The sequence below is a fragment of the Python bivittatus genome, unplaced genomic scaffold (genome assembly GCF_059951505.1).
Source record: "Python bivittatus isolate LINGU-HERP-01145 unplaced genomic scaffold, Pbiv_v1 ctg000970_np1212, whole genome shotgun sequence".
NCBI lineage: Eukaryota > Metazoa > Chordata > Lepidosauria > Squamata > Pythonidae > Python > Python bivittatus.
Window position 1 is genome coordinate 3,089,266 of NW_028277121.1, and position 21,174 is coordinate 3,110,439.

The following is a 21,174-nucleotide window of genomic DNA, read 5'->3' on the forward strand; positions in this document are numbered from 1 at the left end:
AGCTTCTCTGGCAGATGACCATCCAGACTCTGTTTTAAGACTTTAAGGAAGGAGAACTCATCACATCATGGCATTTTGTACCGCTGGCTGGCAGTTTATTCACTCAGAACGTTCTTAACGTAGTAATGATGTCCTACCTACCCCAGGAGGTTCCCTTCAATAAGAGAAGATCTAGTTTCAGCCTAAGTTAAGCATTTTCACATCTCATGTTTATTTATCAGATATTCTCCAAATACCTAACCTTGACTAGATCATATTCCTCACCTGTTAGCAAAAGATGGTTTGCATAGTTTACCACCTCTTTAAAAACCACCTGTTCATGGACATAATAACCCGTATATTAGTAGATAAAACAACTTAATAAAACATATCTCCCACAACCTTTGTATCATTGTTTTCATCCCTAAAGATTCCCAAATATAAAGTTATTATTTAATTTATAATTACATTTATACCCTTTCTGCTTATACAATCACTTAAGATTCTTTTGCTTCTTCTCAGACACAATTCATATAGAAAATTTATCTAGGTGGTCACTAGGAGTCGAAAAAGACTTGATGGCGTATAATCATCAGACAGACACAATACCTGATGAAAACTGCAATTCTCTGCTTATTTACTGAGAAATAAGCCCAATGACCCTCAGGGGGCTTCCCTTTGAACAGACAGGCATTTGAGATTGTGCTATCCAAATATTTGTTAAAGGAAGGCCTGTACCAACAAAGATCTGGATAAACATCCAAGTAATAGGTACCACAACCCGCATTGGAGCATACAGTGGTGAAGCTAAGTAATGGAAATACAGGTTTCCACTTATCAGTGTATACATTTAGAAAAAACCAGCCCATTTTCTTGCACATCTGTAGGCATCTGCAGTTGATTTACATCCCATCTCTGTTCTTCCCAATGGCCCAATGGAGTTTGTTCATACAAAATGGCCTTTGGAGAGGGCCTGGAAGACACTCTTTATAGCCTCCCTCCCTCCCCAACGTTTGCTGAGTTAAAATAATCTAAGAATATCTGCCCTTCACCATGGGAAAATGAGCACAGAGCTTTTTGTTTAAAAAATCAGCATTAAAAGACTCCTTTTTAAAAAATACTTTTAAAAGAAGAAACTCTGCATCCATACATGTTTAGAATAAACTGCAAGGAAGAAAGGAGCTACTACATAGCAGCAGGACTACATTAGATTTTTTGACTTTTCCATGGTGTCCTTGGATAGATAAACCACCCAGTAGACCATATTAAATGCTCCAAAAGTGACAGGAAACAAAATGCGTGCATATTTGTCTATCTTACTGGTGCCAGAGCTGCAGGCTGATGGAGCAGGAGGAGAACTGAGGCATGGGGACTTTGCGGGCGCTCCCAAAGCATTTGTGGTAGTCTGAATCTGCTCCAGTCTGGATCCAAGTAAATGATGGATGGATGGAGATCCCGTGGTGCCCTGCTGGGCAATATAACCCGTTAAAACTGGGGTGGATGGCGGAGCTGAAGGGGTTGCTCTTGCTGAAGCCAATGTTTCTGATATGCTAATTCGGCTGAACGGGTTTGGGCTTGAAGCTGAAGGCGATCGGGGCATGATGTCCAAAGGCCCCTGAGTTACTGTGGAAGAAGGCATTGAACTGTCTCCTGGGTCAACCCTTTTGGCAGTCTCCGGATCTGGCTGCACCGTGGTGTTCGTTCTTTTCCTCACATTTGAATTTGAGTCTGTACACTGCAGTAGTAAAAGAACAACATCAGTGGTTGTGGAAATCAATATTCACACAGAAGCCAAAAGTAACATTGATAATATTCTTTAACAGCAAAGGAATCAACATAATTTTGATAACTTAGGAATGGTGTTTGGCCGTTAGATGTAAATCTATTGGTTACCACTAAATCTTTTCTTTTTAATTTATATGGGCAAAAAAAAAATGCTGTTCTTTTTTTTTCCAGACCTATTTTATTTTGCTAATTCGTTTATTTCTAAGATGTATATAAGTCACCTTATCACAAATAGAGACATAAAATAAAAAATACAAAATCTATGTAAATCAAGCCACAGTTAAACCAGGAATCCTGTGCTGGAACACTTTGCGGTAATCTCAACAGCAGGGTACTAGGTCACTGTTCACTAAAGATATGTTATCTCCATCCAAGTAGGATCGTAGTTCATATCTAAACTTAGGTTGGCCAAAGGTAAGCTTCTAGCAAAGGGCATTAAATTGTATCTCTAATAAGAAAGATAAATTTCACAGACAGCCAGTTTGATGCAGAGCCTTGAAGAACACGCTGTATACCACCCATCCAAACAGATGAACTATCCTTTAAGAATAATACAGTTTTATCTTGATTGTCTCTAGTTTATTGATCCTTGTCTAGCCCGTTACTATACACCCAGGCTTCGATTAAATGCTTTCACTTCCTTATCTGAATCTGATAAAAAGGCGGCATAAACATGTCTATCAATCATCAGCATATTAATGGCGCTGTACTCTAAATCTTTGCTTGACCTCACTCATGAGTTACGTGTAGCTATTAAACAGTCCAGGGAAAAAGATGGAATCATACAGGATCTCAAAGTACAACTGTCATGAAATTAAATCTCCTCATATCATCTTCTAGAGACATGATCCATGTACGGCAGAACCACTGCAAAGAGAAATCTTCATGTACTGCTCACACAATCTATCCAAAATAATACCATGGGTGAAATTCCAGAACAAAAGTTACAGATCAACCCAGATCCAGCCCAACTTAAGAACCAAAATATATGCCTAAACTACTACTGAAATGGGTATAGAAAATCTATGTTATCCAACAATATTGCTGCCTCCCCTAATCAAATATGTGCTGTGTGTTTGTGCAAATAAGAGAAATGAGAAGGATAGTCAAAATGAAGGCAGTCCGATCCTGTGAAGTGGAGTTGATGAAAGTGAAGATGTAAGTTTAATGATGAATGAAAGATCTAAAATCTTTGTCAGAAAGTATGAATTAGTGTGTTGTAGATACATATGAAAATAGAAATTCTTAAGTTAGTGATAGTTATCTTCATGCTTCAGTGCATGGTAATAATAAAACAATCAGGGATGTGCTATGGGATTATGTGCCATTAAGTCAGTGTCAACTCTTAGCAACCACACAGATAGATCTTTTCCAGGAGGATCTGTTCCCAACCTGATCCTTCAGGTCTTCCAGCACTGCACCAATTGACACTGTAATCGAATCCATCCACCTTGCTGGGGGCAGTCCTCTTCTCTTTCCTTCCAATTTTCTCAGCATTATAGACTTCTCCAGAGAGTTAGGTCTTCACATAATATGTCTGAAGTATGATAATTTGAATCTGATCATTTGTGCCTTGAGTGAGAATTCTGGGTTGATTTGTTCAGTAATCCATTTGTTTGTTTTCTTGGATCTCCATGGTATTCTCAGGAGTCTTCTGCCACACCAAAGTTCAAAAGCATCGATAGTCCTCCTATCCTGCTTCTTCAAAGTCCATCTTTCGCTTCCATAAAGCGTCACAGGGAATTTCACGGCTTGCAGAATTCTGATCTTTGTAGATACAGATGCATCACAACATCGGAATATCTTTTTCAAGACCTTCATGGCTACTTTATCAAGTGCTAGCCTGCAGCTTATTTCTTGACTACCAGTTCCTTCACTGTTCAAAGTTTTATCCTAAAAAGCAGGAACTATCCACTACTTCAAGGTCAGTTCTTTGCCATTTCACTGAAGTGATCATCTGCCTCCAACATCTTCCAATATCAATCCTGCCCAACATAAGTGCCTGCTTGCTTCACTTGGGATGCTCTTCATGCCTTGGGTGAACCTCTTGGGAATGTCAGCCACACTAGGTAGATCAGGCCAGGAAATCAACTCCACCTGAAGACTAAAACGACTTTTATTGAGACTGAGTAAAATAACAGGATCTTGCCAGTCTGATTGTACTGTACCTCTCCCACTTCTTACACCTCAGTGAATTAGAGATGTTTCTGTCTAAGCTGCTTCTGAATATTATCTGTCTGTCATGGACCTAAAGTATGGTCAATGTAAGCAAGTCTAAAAGAATGAATGCCCACACTGATTTTTTTAAAATGTTGGTGCTAGAACTATTTTAATATTTATTTATTTGTATGGCTGTTTATTATATAATTTGTTCAATAAATATTGTTGTCCTGCGGGAGGCTCCTATGCAAAATGCAAAGAGCACACTGGGATCATGAGGAACAGAAATACACACATGCACACACATATGCACACACATGCATATATGTATACATACACAGAAGTTCCTCATGATCCTCCTGTGATATACCTATGATATACCTATGATATACTCCTTTAGATAAATCTCCGATGCGACTATTTTTGGAATAATAGTAGTATTGGCAATTGCACTTCAAAACAAAATGATACAGACAGAATTATGTGAGGAGAGCAAAGAGCACTTCCCAGTACAGAAAGATGCAAACTTGTGGGTAAAAAAGGACTGTGACAGAGATGTTTATACCACGTATATACCATGTTTATAAAAATAAACATGGTATAGAGAAACCAGGCTATTCATAAAGAGTTACAAGTGATGCCCAAAAGATAGCAAAACAAGAGGTGATTTGTTTTGGCATATTTCTTCAATTCACTATTTCTGCTTCTTGCTAATTGCTCTTTTCTCTCTTCATTTTAAGGAGTAAATACATTCTTCTTAGAACGGAGGGAAAGAAAAGCCAGTAACAGCACAATGGCACAGATGACCGACTGTGACTGTGAACACTTCAGTCATACTCCATCACAGGCAACCATGGTGTACTGGTGCGTAATTTATTAAGCCCTAAACAACAGTTATTTATGACCAATGGAGAGTTCATAAAGACGTCCAGGCATTTCAGCACCTTGAACCATTTCAAGGAATATCATGCCCTTTGCTTCCAATTTGGAAGCAAAGGACATGATAAAAAGTACTCTACAATATATTTAAAATATGAAGGCTTAACAAGTAATTAATTCCATTTAGGGGGGAGCCTGGGGGGTTGCCTTCTTAGCAAGATTTGAGAAGTGGTTTGCCATGGCTCTCTTCTTCCTAGGCTGAGAGAGAGGGACTGGCCCAAGGTCATGCGGTTGGCTTTGTGCCTAAGGCAGGACTAGAACTCACAGTCTCCTGGCTTCTAGCCTGGGCCCTTGACCACGACACCAAACTGGCTCCAATTAATTCCACAGGAACTGGAAGTATGCTTTTTAAACAGGCTGTATGAATTTCTATGTACATCTTTTCTTCTAGACTTTGAGATAAGTTGCACGGTCACGTTAAATCAGAAGCCATGTGTACACATGCTGGGTGTCACCAGACTGCGACTCCCACTCTACCAAACCATGCTGAACAGGCCAATCAATGCTGAAGCTGCCCCATCCTGAAAACAAACAGTAAGAAACTGAGTTTTGCTACCTAACATTCTTAATGTTGAAAATAGGGCCGTGCAATGCTTCAGATTCCAGAAAAGGTGCTTCAAAGCATCTTGAGATGAATTTAGCACTTCCTCAAACCAAACCCATCTTTTCCCAAGGTTGCATAGGGTGGCCACACAGTCCTGGGGAAAAATGCAGCTGCTCCAGGAACTTGCGGACAGGTGTTGCGTGGATGTCCTGTGACACACCTTTTCCTGTTCAGATTCAGATTCTGCATTGCCCCAGCTGAAATTTATAAAGGGTGGAAGGTGAGAATGAGGTGAGCCCACAGTCGCTGTTTGACCCCAGTTATTTCTGCCTCCACTTCAGGAGGACAGGCCTACAAGAGTGTTAGAATACAACTTGTGTCGTGGTATTTCTACCCAATATATAATTGTTTACTGAAATAGTGATCATGCAAGTGGATCTCCTCCTCCTCCTCCTCCTCCTCCTCCTCCTCCTCCTCCTCCTCCTCCTCCTCCTCCTCCTTCTAATGGACAGGCAGCTCTTTAATATTCTGCCTTGGAGGAACTGATGCAAGCACATTTCAATCCAAGTGCTTTACTTCTGAAATGGAATCTCAAGCGTTCTGTTTTCCTGGAAAGATTCCTCAGAGGAGGTCTGTCATATAACAGTCAGCTGAAGCTTTGTCCACAGTTTTAAAGAAAAGGAGAAGCACAAGGAAAAGAAGATTGAATTCTTTGGGACAGCGCCTGGCACTTTTTACAGAGAACTACACTGGCAGGCAAAATGGCAAAGTTTCGTCTTCTCTGTCCATCTAAAAGACTCAAACAATATATCGCTTTATCAACCCGGTCACATAAATCTTATCACAGTTGTTTGGCATAAAGGTAGGTTATAAATGTGTAAGTACTGGAATTAATGGCAAGGCCATATCTTTGTAAATGAAAGCACATTAAATTGACCGAATGTAATGCAGTGAAGTATGCTGTTGGCCTAACTGGCTGCAAATTGGGCTCAATATTAGAGCTGTTCAGTTGAATAAAGGCTGTGCAACTCACCTCCTGAAAGAAAACCTTGATTCCAGGAAATTAAAACAGTTCATAATTTCTCTCTCACACACACAAAAAAAACAGCTCAGTGATCCATCTGTGTTCCCAATCCCACCTTGCAACTCACTAAGTTGTGATTGCCCCTGTGATAAAATGCTCCAGAGCCCTTCAACTGCGAACAGGCTTTGCCTGTTACAAACAGCTGCTCTTCAGCGGTGCAAATTTTTGAAAAAGAAAAAAAGAGGGGGGGGTCCTTTGAGTCTATAATCTTCCACTTGAGCCAGAGAAGAAAGTATTTGATTGCTTTGCATGTATTCCTAGTTTATGATTAGCAGACCAATTTTACACTCCACTGAGTCCAATTGCAAATATAATAGGGGCTGGAAACGTGAATCCTAGCAAGTGAGATTTACATGACCAATACACTGACATATTAATCAGAATTACTAAAATGATAAACGTGAGACATATAATTTACCCGCTAACAGAAACAAGAAAACAAGTGAAAAAACAACCATTTACGATACACATACAGACGGTTAGTCTATACTCTTTTAATGTCAGCTTACAGGGGGTAGGCTGTTTTTATAAAAGGGAGCACTGAAACGTGGTCCTACTGCTGATTTGATATGGTATAATCCAGTACAAATATGAGCATAATATCTATTTGCTGAATATGATCCGTCCCTCATTTCTTCTTCCGCAGCAGCCAGCCATGGTTGCCCGTGAATATAATATTTTCCCAAATATCTATAGTAGTTCCCACAAATATCTGTCCTCATGAAGAGACAAGGATAATGCCTTTATAATGTTTATCCTGTCTGTCTTTCTGTCCATCTCTCTCTCTCTCAACTGCAAAGCAGAGTGTGAAATTACAAGCCACAGTTAAGGATAGGAAGTTAGTTGCCCATGTTAAGGATGGAGAGATGTTAAGGTATTTCATCAAATAACGGTAGCCTTGCCTCCAGAACTAATACAGATATAGGTTAAACAGCTGTGGTGTGTTCAAAGAAAGTTTTTACTTTCTTCGTTAACCTTCAGGAAATAACAGTCAACAGCACTGGAGACTTAAGAAAGTGGAAGGACGCCAGAGACAACTGAGAGAAGAGTGTGTGGGAAGGATGGAGCAAGATATGCCTTCTCAGAAGAGATCATCTGTGCACAATGTCAATAATCTTGATTCCAGAGTCCAAACATTATAATATAATCAGCCACATCATCCTTACAAATAAGGCAGCTACAAGTAAAAACTATTATAGAGTGGAGAGAATCATTAGAGAAAAAATTGGAGGGCAAGAAATAATCCCATAATTTCTCAACTAATATGTCCACATCAACTCAGATTAAGAGGCTGTGACTGGTAGAGGACCCGAGATTGAGGAAGACACGTACCACCCATAGGGGTGAGAGGGGAATTTTTTAATATATATAAAAATACTATACACACACACACACACACACACACACACACATATATACTATTCTCTCTCTCTCTCTCTCTCTCTCTCTCTCTCTCTCTTATATATAAAATCTGTCTGTAATAATAAGCAGACTTCTATATTCCTCCTAAAATCTCACTTGAATCATATTGCAATGAATCCAAATAAAATATTGGCTTGGATCAGGGAAAGGGTCTATCACAATAATTAAAATGACAGGCTTCCATTAGCTTCACATTACTTAAGGAGGGTGTCCCCATCTCTGTACACAACAGACAATAAACCAACCCTACGCGAGGAAGTACTGAAGGCATAATGTCAAAGGGGGAAGAAGATGCAGAATAGGAGAAGTTAGAGGAACTTTAGCGAATCCCTAATTCTCTTCTTTGTATTTCTGGACTAGTTTCCTCTAATTTGTATTCTAATAAATTACACCCCCCACCTTTTTTTTCTTTCTTTTTGTATACATTTTTGTAAGAAAATTCTTCTGAGAGAGCTTCATTGTGAACCAGGCTCAGAGCAAAACACTTCCTTTTCTACTACACTCCTGATTTTTATTAGCATGATATTTAGCTCTAATCATGTGCCCTTGAGAAAGCACATTTGAGAAACTGACTCAGCGTCAAGCAAACTATGTTTTGTTATTCAAGCTGTGCATTTCAGATTAAAGGAGTTTGGTTTTTTTCCAAGCCAAAAGTTAGTGGAAATTCAAAACAGCTTGGGATCCAGCCCTGGATTAACCTTTAAGCAAAATAAGCACATGCTTAGGACAACAAGGTGGGGGGGCACCCCAGAGTTTTTTCCCCTATCATACTACCTTAACTTATTTTGTCTTATAATTGTTGGAAGAGTTATTAAAAATAGCTTTCAATAAACTTTTGTATTTGCATTTTCCTCTTATAACAATTTTATTAAAACGTATTGAAAATTTGCATTGTTTCTGTTGCCTTACTTACAAATACAGTAATTAATTTGCTTATATTGCTTACTGCTATGTAGTGTTAAATACTTTTTTTTAAGTTTGTATTTATCATGGTTGTGATCTGGCCTAGAAGGAAACTGCAATTTTAATCTCTTATTTCACCTTCAGCACATACTGAGTCTGAAGGTCTTGTCAGTTCAGCAATGGAAGGGCTGAGGGGCACCATTGTGGGGCATCAGTTGGCCTTAATCCAGCCCTGTTGATATCCAATTATCCTATGGGTTATTGAAACTAAATACTAGGCTGTAACTTCTGCGCAAAATCCAGTGCAAAGGGAAATCTTTGAGTCACTCTGCAGTTTGACACCTCAAGGTGGATGACACAATCCTATTTGTGTGGTAGAATTTAATGTTAAGGTCAGCCTGGATGAACTGAAGTTCCATTTCACAGAATGTCTTCTCGTTCTGTTTTTGAGACCAGTTTAAAAGAGGGCTGTTTCCTCGTGACAATCAAATGAAAATGGAATGCAAACCTAATCCCAATTCCAAACAGCCATTGCATACTATTCTACCTTATCCCCAGTAGCCCTTCACTTAGCTTAAACAGATCCTCCCTATTTCATTGACATACTTTGTGAAGATGCTGTTGTCAAATTGACCCTAAAGGGGATTTTCAGCCTGTTGTTCAACCATTGTTGCTTTGCAGAATAAAATGGGAGAAGCCTACTTTTAGTCATGAAAATTGTGATTCAAGATATAAAAGACACCTTGAATCACACAGTGCATGCAGTTATCATACATTTTGTTTTTACTTAGTATGTTGTAAGAATCCAGCCACTGTTTTAAATAAACTATGAGTTTAGTGGATACTTCAAACTCAGCCAATGATAGTTCACTCAACTGATCTCTATTAAATACTCCATGGTTTAGTATAATGTGTGAATCCAGGATCAGTCTCAAGAACCAAGTTCCCACCAGCCTCTACCCATCTTCCATGATTGCCTGTTGATCACAGATTGAAGTTGTGTGACTTTTTGTGTTGAGTTTCTGCACAGCTTTTCCTTTTAAAAACTACTATTCATGCAGACCTCAAGTCCAAGCATGGAGGTTATCAGGACTCTCACAAGAAATAAAAGACTAATTTTTCCCCCAAATAACATATAAGCCAGTTTGGTGTAGTGGTTAAGGCACCAGGCTAGAAACTGGGAGACTGGGACTTCTAGTCCCACCTTAGGCACAGAGCCAGCTGGGTGACCTTTGGCCAGACACTCTCTCTCAGCCCAAGGAAGAAGGCAATGGCAAACCACTTCTGAAATCTTGCCAAGAAAACTTCAGGGACTAGTCCAGGCAGTCACCAGGAGTCAATGATGACTTGAAGACACACACACACGCAAAATGTATCTTTAAAATGGAAGGTTTGTCTTAGATTAGCTGAGATATTGTAATGGGGGAAGATTTATTGATTTATTTATTTGCTATCTACAGTCTTCTTGGGGAGAGCTGTCTTCAAATTAGGATCCTCTTCCTTTCGAATAAATATAGCATGCTTCTGCTTCTTGTTCTGAGAGAATGGTTTTGAAAGTTGGCTGAGAAACAGATTAAATTATAAACACCGCATCGGCCAAAGAATCCACTGAACTTCAAGACTTGGGCAAACATTAGGTAAACGTATTTCTGCTCCCTCACATGAGCCATATGTAGGGAATTAAATTGGAAGAGACAGTATTTGCAGTTTTAGGAAGCAAGACATGGAGAGTGAGAGATAAACAAGAGCAGCTGGGAGGCTGAAGGCAGGTGCCCCACCATCACCTTGGAAGCTCTGACTTCTGAGGCACCATCTGCCTTGCTTTGATAGAGGCTTGCCAAACAGTGTGCAACTGGTCAACAAGCAGCAGGGGAAACTAAAGCAAACAAGAGGAACAATTCAGCAGTAGCTTCTGTTCTGGTTACAAAAGGATAGATTTCCTGTTCTCTGTCACAGAGGCATTCCCTTTGCATTAATCTCTGGGGATGACAAGCCTATGGAGGTGGGGTCTGAGGCTGAAGCAAGCAGTGGCCGGGTCAGAACTAAAAGTAGGTTGAACCTCCTTTTTTCTCTTTTTTTGACACTCTTTCTCTCTCCTGTTCTTTTTCTGTTCCTGAAATGCTCTTCTCTTTTCTCCCAAGTGGCCAGGAAACAAATCCAGAGCTATTACCAGAAATCTGAGTTAACCACCTTGTAGGTCCATTGCTGTTACAGACTGCTGTAGACTGCAGTGACATCATCTGGGGGGCAACCACTACAAAATAGCAACTACTAAAACCAAAAGAGTAATAGCAAGCAGCCAAGCTACTATTGGCACAAAGCAAAGGCCTGCATGAAGAACGGAATCTTGATCATTCGGCCAGATTACGCTGCTGGAAATGCCAGATGTGTCTCCAAAAGAAGGGCGTTCTGTTGTGCATTCCCAGGCTGCATTCATAATGCTGCAGCCTCCTTGCGGGTCTTAATGCTAGGCACCATCTGAGTTTAAGGACACAGCTTCTCTCAGACATGGGCCTTAGCATAGATTCGAAGGAAATTCCTTCAATCTTGCCTCTGCTGGAGACAGAAAAACATCTTGCAGACAGAACTCGGCTGCTGTAGGTGACAAGGGAAATACCATCTCCCCAACAACTCTGATAAATGGCTGGAATTCCCCCAAGATTTGAGGGTAGGCCCAGAGAAAAGAAACAAAGGACTTTTGTTTTGAAAGGATACTATTTAGGAAAGAATAGGTACCAAGTTTAGCCAGGATATTGGGTTAGAGTTTTGATCTTTATTTGTCAGGGTGGGTTAGTTAAGCATTATTGTCTGTTGTTCCTATCACTCTGAACGAGTAGGCCATTCTGCATAATTTCAGACTGTTTTCCAGAATATTTATTTTTGGGAAATGAAAATTAATTTGTAAGTAGAAATTTTGTTCTAGCCCACTAATTATAACAGATCAGCACTATCTTGTCTGCTGAGAACATGGCATGTATTTTTGCAAATCACATTTCATATAGTATAGCGTATGCTTCGTGTTCTCTTTTTTTAAAATATAGTTTTATTTTCTTTAAAGTTATGAGACTGATTTTTCTCCAAAAGCGTGGAAGGAAGAGCTAAAATTTCTAGCCACACACCTCTATGCTATAGGGCAGAAGGTTGCTATAGAAATTCATGGGAGGGGGATTGTGTACTCTCTCTCTCGTATATTGGCTTAGATGGAAGACATCAGGGTAGCACCCACTGAAAGATAGGTGGTGCCCAGCAGCTACATCTGAGGCTAAATTGGATCGACTCAGCAGAGGATACCTGAAATTCCAGCTTATGCTTGATGGGCCCACCATGCTGCTATAAGTTATTTACCAAAGATGCACAATTGGGCCTTTTTGGTCTCTCCATCTTTAGTTCTGAATGTGGTTGCCCTTCCCAGATAGAACCAGTGCATAATTTGAAAGTCTACCTGGACATTAAGCTCCTGCTCAAGAAGCTGGTAGCATCTGTAGTCATAAAGACCATTGCACAGATTTATCTTGTGGACCAACTGCACCGGGAGCCCTTTCTCATGGTCACTCATTACTTGGACACCTTGCAGGTGGACTAATGCAATGCACTCTATATGGGGCAGCCCTTGAAGATTACTTCAACTTTAGATGGTCCAGAATGCAGCAGCATGGTGAAACCCGTGACTCTCAGCGGATCGCAAGTGGCCGCAAAAAAACAGTTTCTGCTGCTGACTCCCAAAAAACAAAAAAAGCTGTCTGGAATGCAAGAGGGTAATTTCAGGTTCTCTCTTTTTATCCAGAGAGAATTATTGGCAGTCTGAATCCACAGCCAGCTGCCTTTTGACCACAATGTCTCCCAAGGAGCACAGGGCATCAGTTCGCTAGCCTCACCAGAAGTCTAGTCTCCGGGAAGTCAAGTCTCAGTGCTCTGAGCTGTTAATGTAGCCTTTTGAGGACTTAACGTTCATCTAAACCTCATCTTTTTAATCACCTTGGACATTATTTTTTTTTCTTACTGCTTCTTTAAGATAGAAAAACCTTTGGAACCACAAGTTGGGTATTTGCTGGGTGAGTGACTCTTCAATCCATTTAAAAAGAAAGAAACTTAAGTTTTTCCAGCTTTGTAAGATTTTTTTTTCTTTTTTGGCCATATATTACAAAAGGGGGACTATAATGTTGTCTTTGGAAAATGTTTGAGCGCTAAGGATTTGGAAGAAATTGATTTAAAGAAAGACTTTGAAGTTAAGTAAAAAGATCCTCTCATGTGGGAAAAAAAATCATGTTTATACTCTGCCCTGCTAACAAAGCTTTGAAGGTTAATTACTAGAGAGCACCAGATGGCTACTTTAAAGGAAACGTTTTATAAGCTGGCTCAAGAAATGCTTGGACTAACCCCATATTGGAACCAAAAGTTGCTATTGAAGAGAACCAAGTTCCTTGGAATATAAATGAAATGGATTTTAAGGCGGACTTAAAAAGTATAACCTATAAGAAAGAGATGGACATACTGGATTTACAAATGGAATTGGATGATCATTTAAAAATGTAAAAAGGTATACAAATGATGCATCAAAAGAAGGGTGTGGATTACCTCTTTAAATTGGAATATAAGAGACTTATAGGAGTGGCTATGTGGAAACTACCTATGAATTTAGATAAAGATGACAAAGATTTTGAGAGAAGGGACAAGGATAAGAGAAGAAAGCAGATGTTAGAATTTTATCTATGGGATTCAAGGATTGATGGGAGGAAGAAGAAAAAATATGAAACTGGTTTACTTAATGATGGTTAAGTAATGGGTTGTTATTTTTGGTGATGTTTAATGGTTACTTTGACTGGATAACTCTTTTTGGAAATGTCCAGTTGGGTGCAATGGATTAGTTTATAATATCCATGTTACTATTTTGGGTATTCAAATAAGGGATTATTATTTCTGGTAATGTTTAATAGTTTTTATTTTTCTGTAATGTTAAATTGTTAATTGGGATTAATAATGGGTTGTTATCTGTGGTGATTAATTGTTAATTTTTTAATCTTTTTGTAATGTTTAATTGTTAATTGGGATTAGATTTTGATTATTAAGAGAAGGATTAAGGGGATTATGTTTAAATGGAAAGGGGGACTAAATGCTTATGTTGCTAGTAATGTCTCTTAATCTTTACACCTTTTGTTGATTAGAAGGAGACCTGAAGATTTAGAGATGGGTCTATAGAAAATGGGGTGAAGTATGGAATGAAGATGTATTTGGTAGTATTTTAAGAGACAGTGATAAATTGTTAATGTTGTATATAGTTGCTGGGGATGAAGGGGGAAGTTTCTTCTTTTCATTTTTATTTGGGGGGATTTTCTTCTCTCTCTTCTCTGCACGTTCTTATATTATTTTTAATGTGATTTTGTATTAGGTTTTTTGTATTAGTTTTATTTGTTCTGTATAATCTTTAATAAAATTATTGGAAAAAAATTATAACAGAATGTAGCAGCAGCTTGAGCAGTTATGGGGCTGCCAGTGTACACCTTTGTTACACGAGCTGCACTGGTTACTAGTAGGCCTCTGTGTGCAATTCAAGATGTTGGTTATCACCTACAAAGCCATATATGGCAAATGCTCTAATTATCTGAGGGACTGTCTCTTTCATGCAGTTATTACCCATCCTGTAAGATCAGACAGAGACCATCCATTAAGCAATGGCATTCACTGACAGGAGGCGGATCTTCTCTGTCCTCCCCACTCCCCAAGATTGAAATGGCCCTAACCCTGGTCCCCAATATGTGAGCCTTGAAGACCTCACTCTTTCTCCAGAGTTCAGGCGACTCCCTCTCTGAGGGGTTTTACAGGCTTTTCAGTGAATTTTTTTTTTCCACTGGGATCACTATTCTTTTTTGTTCTCTTTGATGTTTGGTATCTTTGATTTTAATTCTGTATGCTGTCCAGAGTCATCAAAAAGGTGACCATCCTTAGAAATACAAATAATAAACCAGGACAGGAGGGAGGGTAAAGCTGGAGTCAGCAGTCTATGGGCCCAAGAGTACAAAGTCCACTTTTGGGTCACCCAGAACCCCTCTCACCATGACTGCTGGATCCTGACATCACAACTTTCTCCCATTTTTAACCAGGGAACAGATGAGAATTGTCTTAAAGGCCTCAAATAGGCCTATACAGCTTTAAAAAGCAAAGACACTTTTCCAAACCAAGCCCCATCTACACAAATGATGTGAGGTCCTGCCACCCTGAACTCTCAGACCCTCAAAAACTGGTCCGTGTAGCCCCTGATGTTCCAAAAGGGGTCCACTTAAGGTAAAGCCGCCCCGCGTGGCAAACTGAGCCTGGCACCCGGCCACCCAGCTGAGCTCTGACCCATCTCTCCAACCATCCTTCATCACGCGTATTACCGTGGAGGTCTCCTCTGTGTGAGTTTCCCTCTGCACAGGTGCTGCTGAACATTCAGGGACAGATTTCACCCCCTTCCTCTTGGCTCTTTCCATCTGGATGTTCGTGAAATAGTTGACAGCTGCAAATTCAATCAGTGCAGAGAACACAAAGGCAAAGCACACCGCGATGAACCAATCCATGGCGGTGGCATAGGAAACTTTAGGCAAGGAGTGCCTGGCGCTGATGCTCAGAGTCGTCATGGTCAACACGGTGGTTATTCCTTGGAAAGAAGAGAAAAATATAATAAACATGGCTGTCGTCTTTATGGAATGAAAAGAACCCAAAAGTCTAACTTACCCCCAAATGTGAGAAAAACGGAATATGAAGTGGGTCAGCTCATATTCTCCTCCATGAAGAGAGCCAAATGCTTCGAGGCATTTCAACAGAGCAAGTGGCAATACAAACGTGACCTTGGCTGATCATGAAAAAGCTAAGCAGGGTCAGGGCTACCTGGAAGGGAGACCACCAGGATTTCCCAGGGCTGTAGGATATACCGAGAAGTTAAGAAAACATTCTTAAAGAAGGCAGTGCCAACCACTTCTGCACTGTTGGCAAGAAAACACACCAACGTGTTCACGTAGTCACCAGGAATTGAACTCAACTTGAAGGAGACTTCGCTTACTTTTCATTAGAAAAGCAAACCTACATTGGAAGATTTTATTTAAAAAAGCATCGAGGCCAATTAATTCCCCATTTAATTGTGGAGAGACAATGAAACACTGGTGTCTCAGGTTATAATGCTTTATACAGTTACCAGGGAGAAATACCAGGGAATTCAATAGAGTTTATTTTTGAACAAATGTGTATCAGTCAGATTGCAGTACAAATGTCCCAGAGATATTCCTGAAGGTGGTAACATCTGCAGCTTAACAGCACAACAGTTATTTTATATTGTTAAGGAGGCTACAATAATGTGCTGATCCAGGGAACACGGCCAACAATCTGTGTAACCCCTAGACCCATTCTGGCTGCTGGTGACCCTCCTATGACTCTCAGTTTTAGTTATGCAATATTTCATGCACATCATGAAAACAACAAAATAGAGGGTGGGAACAACTAAGTTAGGTTTAAAACTTTTATCTTGTGTTAATCCTCCCCAATCCCAACTCCCTTCAAATTTCTGACATCACTGTATCCTTACTATTCTCCCTGTGGCTCTCTGGGACCCGTTTCTTTCCCAGCCATACGATTGTCTGCTCCTGAATTTACCCATTTATTATTTTGATCAATGCCTTTAGAAAATGGCAAAGGTCTATGAGACCCCATGGGAACTAGCACTGAAGGATCAGGACCCACCCAAGATATAATCTCTACCCAACTGTTCTCATTCATTATGAGCAGTAATGTGGTTGTTGACTTCTGGTTGGTTTTACTTTAGTGCGATGTGTTTGTTTCTTCTGGACGTGCATGCTTTATTATTATTTGCTTTTTAACGTGTAAACTGCCCAGATTTAATCAAATGTTAAACATAAATAAATAAAAGTATGTTGACATTAAGTTGCAGTCATTGCATTGATTCAAGGATACTTGATCAGGTGTAGAATGCACCTCTCACTCCAGCTGCAGTCAAGGAGCTACTGAAGGTAAAACTCACTTAAGAGGGTTCTTAAAAAGGATTTTAGAATCATCTAAATGTTATGCTTATGTTGAGATAAATGACAGTGGTTTCACTGCAAAAACTATTTACACCTCCCCCATTTTTTCCCCCAAGCTACAATAAGGACAAATAAACTCAATATTGCTTTAAACTAACGTAAGAGGCTATATATGTTAATAAAGCAGCTGAGGAGACAGCAATATGTGACTGAACATGACGATACAACATTTCTCCTGGCAGTTCAATAATATAGTTCTAATACAGTAATAAAGACCCACCCACTCAAAGAACCTGGACTGAAACTGCAACGTGAATTAGTATGGAGTAAAATCACCTCAGATGAGGCTGCCTGCAATTCTGCATCCATGCACGCATGTCCATCCAGAAAGGGCCCTTGGATTACACATCCACCATTTTATCTGTGGCCATAAAGCATTCAATATGGCGCTTTTTTCCTGACAAAATGGATTTTAGATGAATAATAATATGCAGGGGAGGGGGGAAATATGAGAGCAGGGAGGAAAAAGGAAGCAATTGTAGCAGGAGCTAGACGGATAATGACATGTTCTTGTCCCAGCTCCTCCTCCTTCCCATCTTCTGCCTTCTCTTTCTTGGGTTTCTGGCTAGGGAATTCTAGGAATTGAAGTCTATACATCTTAAAGTTGCCAAGTTTGAAATTCCATTGCTAAGCGAGACATCACATCACTATGACTTGTGATTTTGCTGCTCGCTTCTCCATCGAATCTGCTTGTCAGAAGCCAGCAGTGACGCTCGCAAATGGCAATCACATGACCACAGGATGCTGTGACGTTTGTAAATGCCTACTGGTTGCCAAGTACCTGAATCTCAATCATGTGACCATGGGGACACTGCGACAGTCATAAGTGCAAGGACCAGTCATAAAGTTCCTTTTGCAGTGCCGTCATAACTTCAAACGAATGCTAAACAGGGCAGTCATTAAACAAGGATTATCTGTATTCTTTCCCAAAGCTAGTTAATACACCACATAGTTGTTGTAACCATAACTTACTGAACAAAGTACAATTGGCTGGGTCCAGTTCCTCCTGTGGTTTATTGATGTGTGGGAAATCAATTGAAGTGTCATTAAGCTTTGGCCCAACACAGTCATTTCAAAATGACATCTCTATGCCTATATAATATCTGGCACTTTTACTTTTTACTTTTTGTTTAATCCCTTCCCTAGTGAATAATGAATAAAAGAAAGAAAATCTGTCACACACAAACATAAATTTTGCTTTTTCAAAGAATTCCCTATGCAAGCCACGCATACCAAAATGAGTTTTGGGTTTGCAAACATTTAAGCAGCGATTAATATATCAGTCCAAAACCTGGGCCCTGTTGCTACCTCCTCTTAAATCCCCACCCTCTGTATGAGTCTTCCCCAGTCTTCCCCTTTCCTGATAACTTCTCCACAAACCCATCATCCTCTGCCAGTTGATTGGAGGTAATGAGACTTTCATTTAATGCACTGAGAGGAGGCCTGGTTTGGAAAGGTTACTCGGAGTTAATGTCTGGACAGAGATCTGGATTCTGTTAGAAGCCCAGTTATGTGTTGCCATAGGAACGGAACAGGTAAGAAGTTGCTTCTTGATGCAAGATTTAGAAACCCTAGAAGATTTAGAAACACAGCAAAACTGATCATAAAAAGGGTGAGTCTTCCCCACTCCCTCAACTTCCCAGAAAAAGATTAGGTAATTATGTCTTTATGACTAAAGAACGTGGTACCATTTGACAAAGCAAACCAGGAGCCCAAGCACCTGAGGTTGGTGGCTGCCCCATATTCAGCAGACTCGGCACGGAGCAGTGGATTTTGGTGATCCATTGGAGTGCTTTATCTGTTCCCCTCTTAGGATCAACTTGCATAATTGCAAATATACATAAAACCATAATATGTGTACATGAGACCTCCTTTCCAAGAAAATCCAAGCTGGCATGATGTTTCTTCTTAGAGGACTCTTGACAGAGATCCCAGGGAGAAATCGTGTCTTAAAACCCTTTTCTTGCATAACAGTTTTAGTCTGCACATTCTCACAGCCTCTGTTTTGTCTCTCTGCTCCTCTCCTAAGTCCCTCTCTGCTGAAATGTCTCCTGGGACTTGCAGGGCTATATTACACCTGAGTTTTCCCCAGAACATCACTATCTTAAGAAGTAGGGGAGAAATAAAAGTACAATTAAGCACAAGTTCTTGACCTCGCATGAGTACAGGTAGTCCTCAACTTACAACCATTCATTTAGTGACTGTTCGAAGTTACAAACACACTGGAAAAAGTGACTTACAACCGGTGCCTGAAATAATGGCCGTCGCAGTGCCCCCGCATTCACGTGATCAAAATTCAGGCACTTGGCAGCCTGCAGGAGCATTTAAACTCCCCCCACCTATCTCCCCCCATCTATGCCCTTCCGCCCCCTGCCGCCCTGCGCTCTGCCACCCCAGTTGACCTTGGCTGTCTCTTGCTCCAGTTGCTGATGAGGCATGTCCGGCCTGGCTGCTGGGCTGGGCCGGGCTTTGGCTGCGAAAAAAAGAAAAAGTCAAAAGGATCCCCAGAACTGCAGCACCCCAAAAGGCCCTTAGCAAAAAGCTCTTGGAGCACAGCATGCCAAAACGCCCCTTTGCGCCACACTCCTGGGCTGGGTGGGGTCAAAAGCCCCACCCAGCCCAGGAGCGTGGCGCAAAGGGCGCTTTGGCACACAGCAGCTCAGGGGCTGCTTTTGACTCTTTTTCTTTTCTGGGGGGCAGCCAAACCCCAGCCCATCCTGGCCCAGCAGGCAGGCTGGGCACACCTCACCAGCAGTGGGAGCAAGAAGACAGTGAAGGTCAGCCGGGGCGCCAGAGCCCAGGGCAGCAGGGGTCTTGGCGAGACCAGGGCAGCTGGGGCTGGGCTGGGGCGGCTGCCGCTTCCCAGGGCGTGGCAAGCAGCCCCAGAGCCATGTGGTTCCAGGGATGCTTGCCGCCCCACACGGCAGGGGGCAGGGTGGCCAGAAGAGCAGAGGTGAAGGGGAGATAGGCAGGTGGGGGCAGTTGGAGACAGTCCCTTACCTTACTCAGGCTCAAGGTTGGGAGGAACCAAGCCCGGAACGGCTTGGATCGGGGCGGATACTCGCTTAATGGCCCATGATTCTTGGTTAATGAGGGCAACCAGGACTGCCGGGACTGCGATCACTAAGCGATGCGGTCACACGATGTCTTGCTTTACCTCCGCATCGCTTAGCAATGGATATTCCATTCCCAATTGGGGTCGTAAGTCAAGGACAACCTGTATAATGTTATCTCCCACCCACCACACTGGCCTCTTAAAAAAAAAATTCACGGTTCTCTAGTTTCAAGAGGGGGAGTGAAATACTTCTTTAACCACAGCGGCCATCCCTGTCCTTTTAATTGCTTTATATATGTGTTTTCTGTAGAAAACCTGTCAAGGGCTGGACAGGAGGAACCCTTAAAAGACCTCTTTAAAGGCAAATGGATTCAGAACAGCCGTTCTTCAGGGTCAAACGTAGCCAGACGTTCATGGCCTCCCTTCCGTGAGAGAAATACAGAGGAACAGCCCTGGGAAGAGTGGAATTTTCCAACCTCAGCTCAAGCTTCTTGCTAGAAAATTTCCATAGAAACTGGGGTATTTTTGTAGTGTTTACACCTCTGAGCACAAAGCAGACTCATGAACATGTTTGAAAATGCTTGTTGTTGTCAATGCTTCACTCCAGTTGGGTAAACACCCTGACAATAGGGCATCCGTGGTGCCAACGCAGAACAGCAAGAGGTTAGCAAAGTATTGGAAGCTATCTTGGGTGGCTTTGGGATTTACTTCTGAGCAACACTACTAATGCCTTGTTAAGCTGCTGTGGGAAGCAGGAACATCTGCAGGGGACGCCCAGAAGTCAAGAGCACGGCCAACCAGGCAGCCAAACCCATCCCATTTTATTTGCACGACTCACATAAAATAAGGGGCAGGACTTCAATCACAGCCACCACCTTGACTTTTTTTTTACCTCCCCCCATGGACAACCCTGATGGGAAGGGTAGTCCCAACCTGCATAGCCTTGGTAGTCCTCCCTCATCCCTCAAATGACCGGCATTAAATCAGATGCGTGTGCCTAAATTCTGTCCCATGATCGTGCCTGCTTAAGCTTATTTTCCCCGTATTTTGTTCAAAACAAAACAAAATTCTGCACCAACTGCTTGACACAGGATGAGGAGAGCGGGCCCACACCTTCTGGAAGTAAGTTTCCTGGAATTCAATGGGGCTTACTTCAGAGTAGGCATGCCTGCCCTTGTTATGGGCATTTGCACAGCATACGTGGCTTTGGCTGTGCCGAAGCAAAACCGAATAG

The 21,174-nt window shown here is 41.3% G+C and overlaps 1 protein-coding gene across 1 annotated transcript in view; it reads right to left on the minus strand.

Annotated features, from left to right (window-relative positions):
* Nucleotides 1-1,180: 1,180 nt before the first annotated feature.
* The window catches only part of GABRA4 (gamma-aminobutyric acid type A receptor subunit alpha4), a 55,288-nt gene continuing 35,294 nt past the window's right edge, over nt 1,181-21,174 (minus strand). Inside the window, exons 8-9 of the mRNA XM_088131095.1 lie at nt 15,191-15,450; nt 1,181-1,714 (exon numbers count right to left, since the gene is read on the minus strand). Of these exons, the coding sequence (XP_087987221.1) occupies nt 1,181-1,714; nt 15,191-15,450 (794 nt within the window). The remainder of the gene's footprint in view (nt 1,715-15,190; nt 15,451-21,174) is intronic.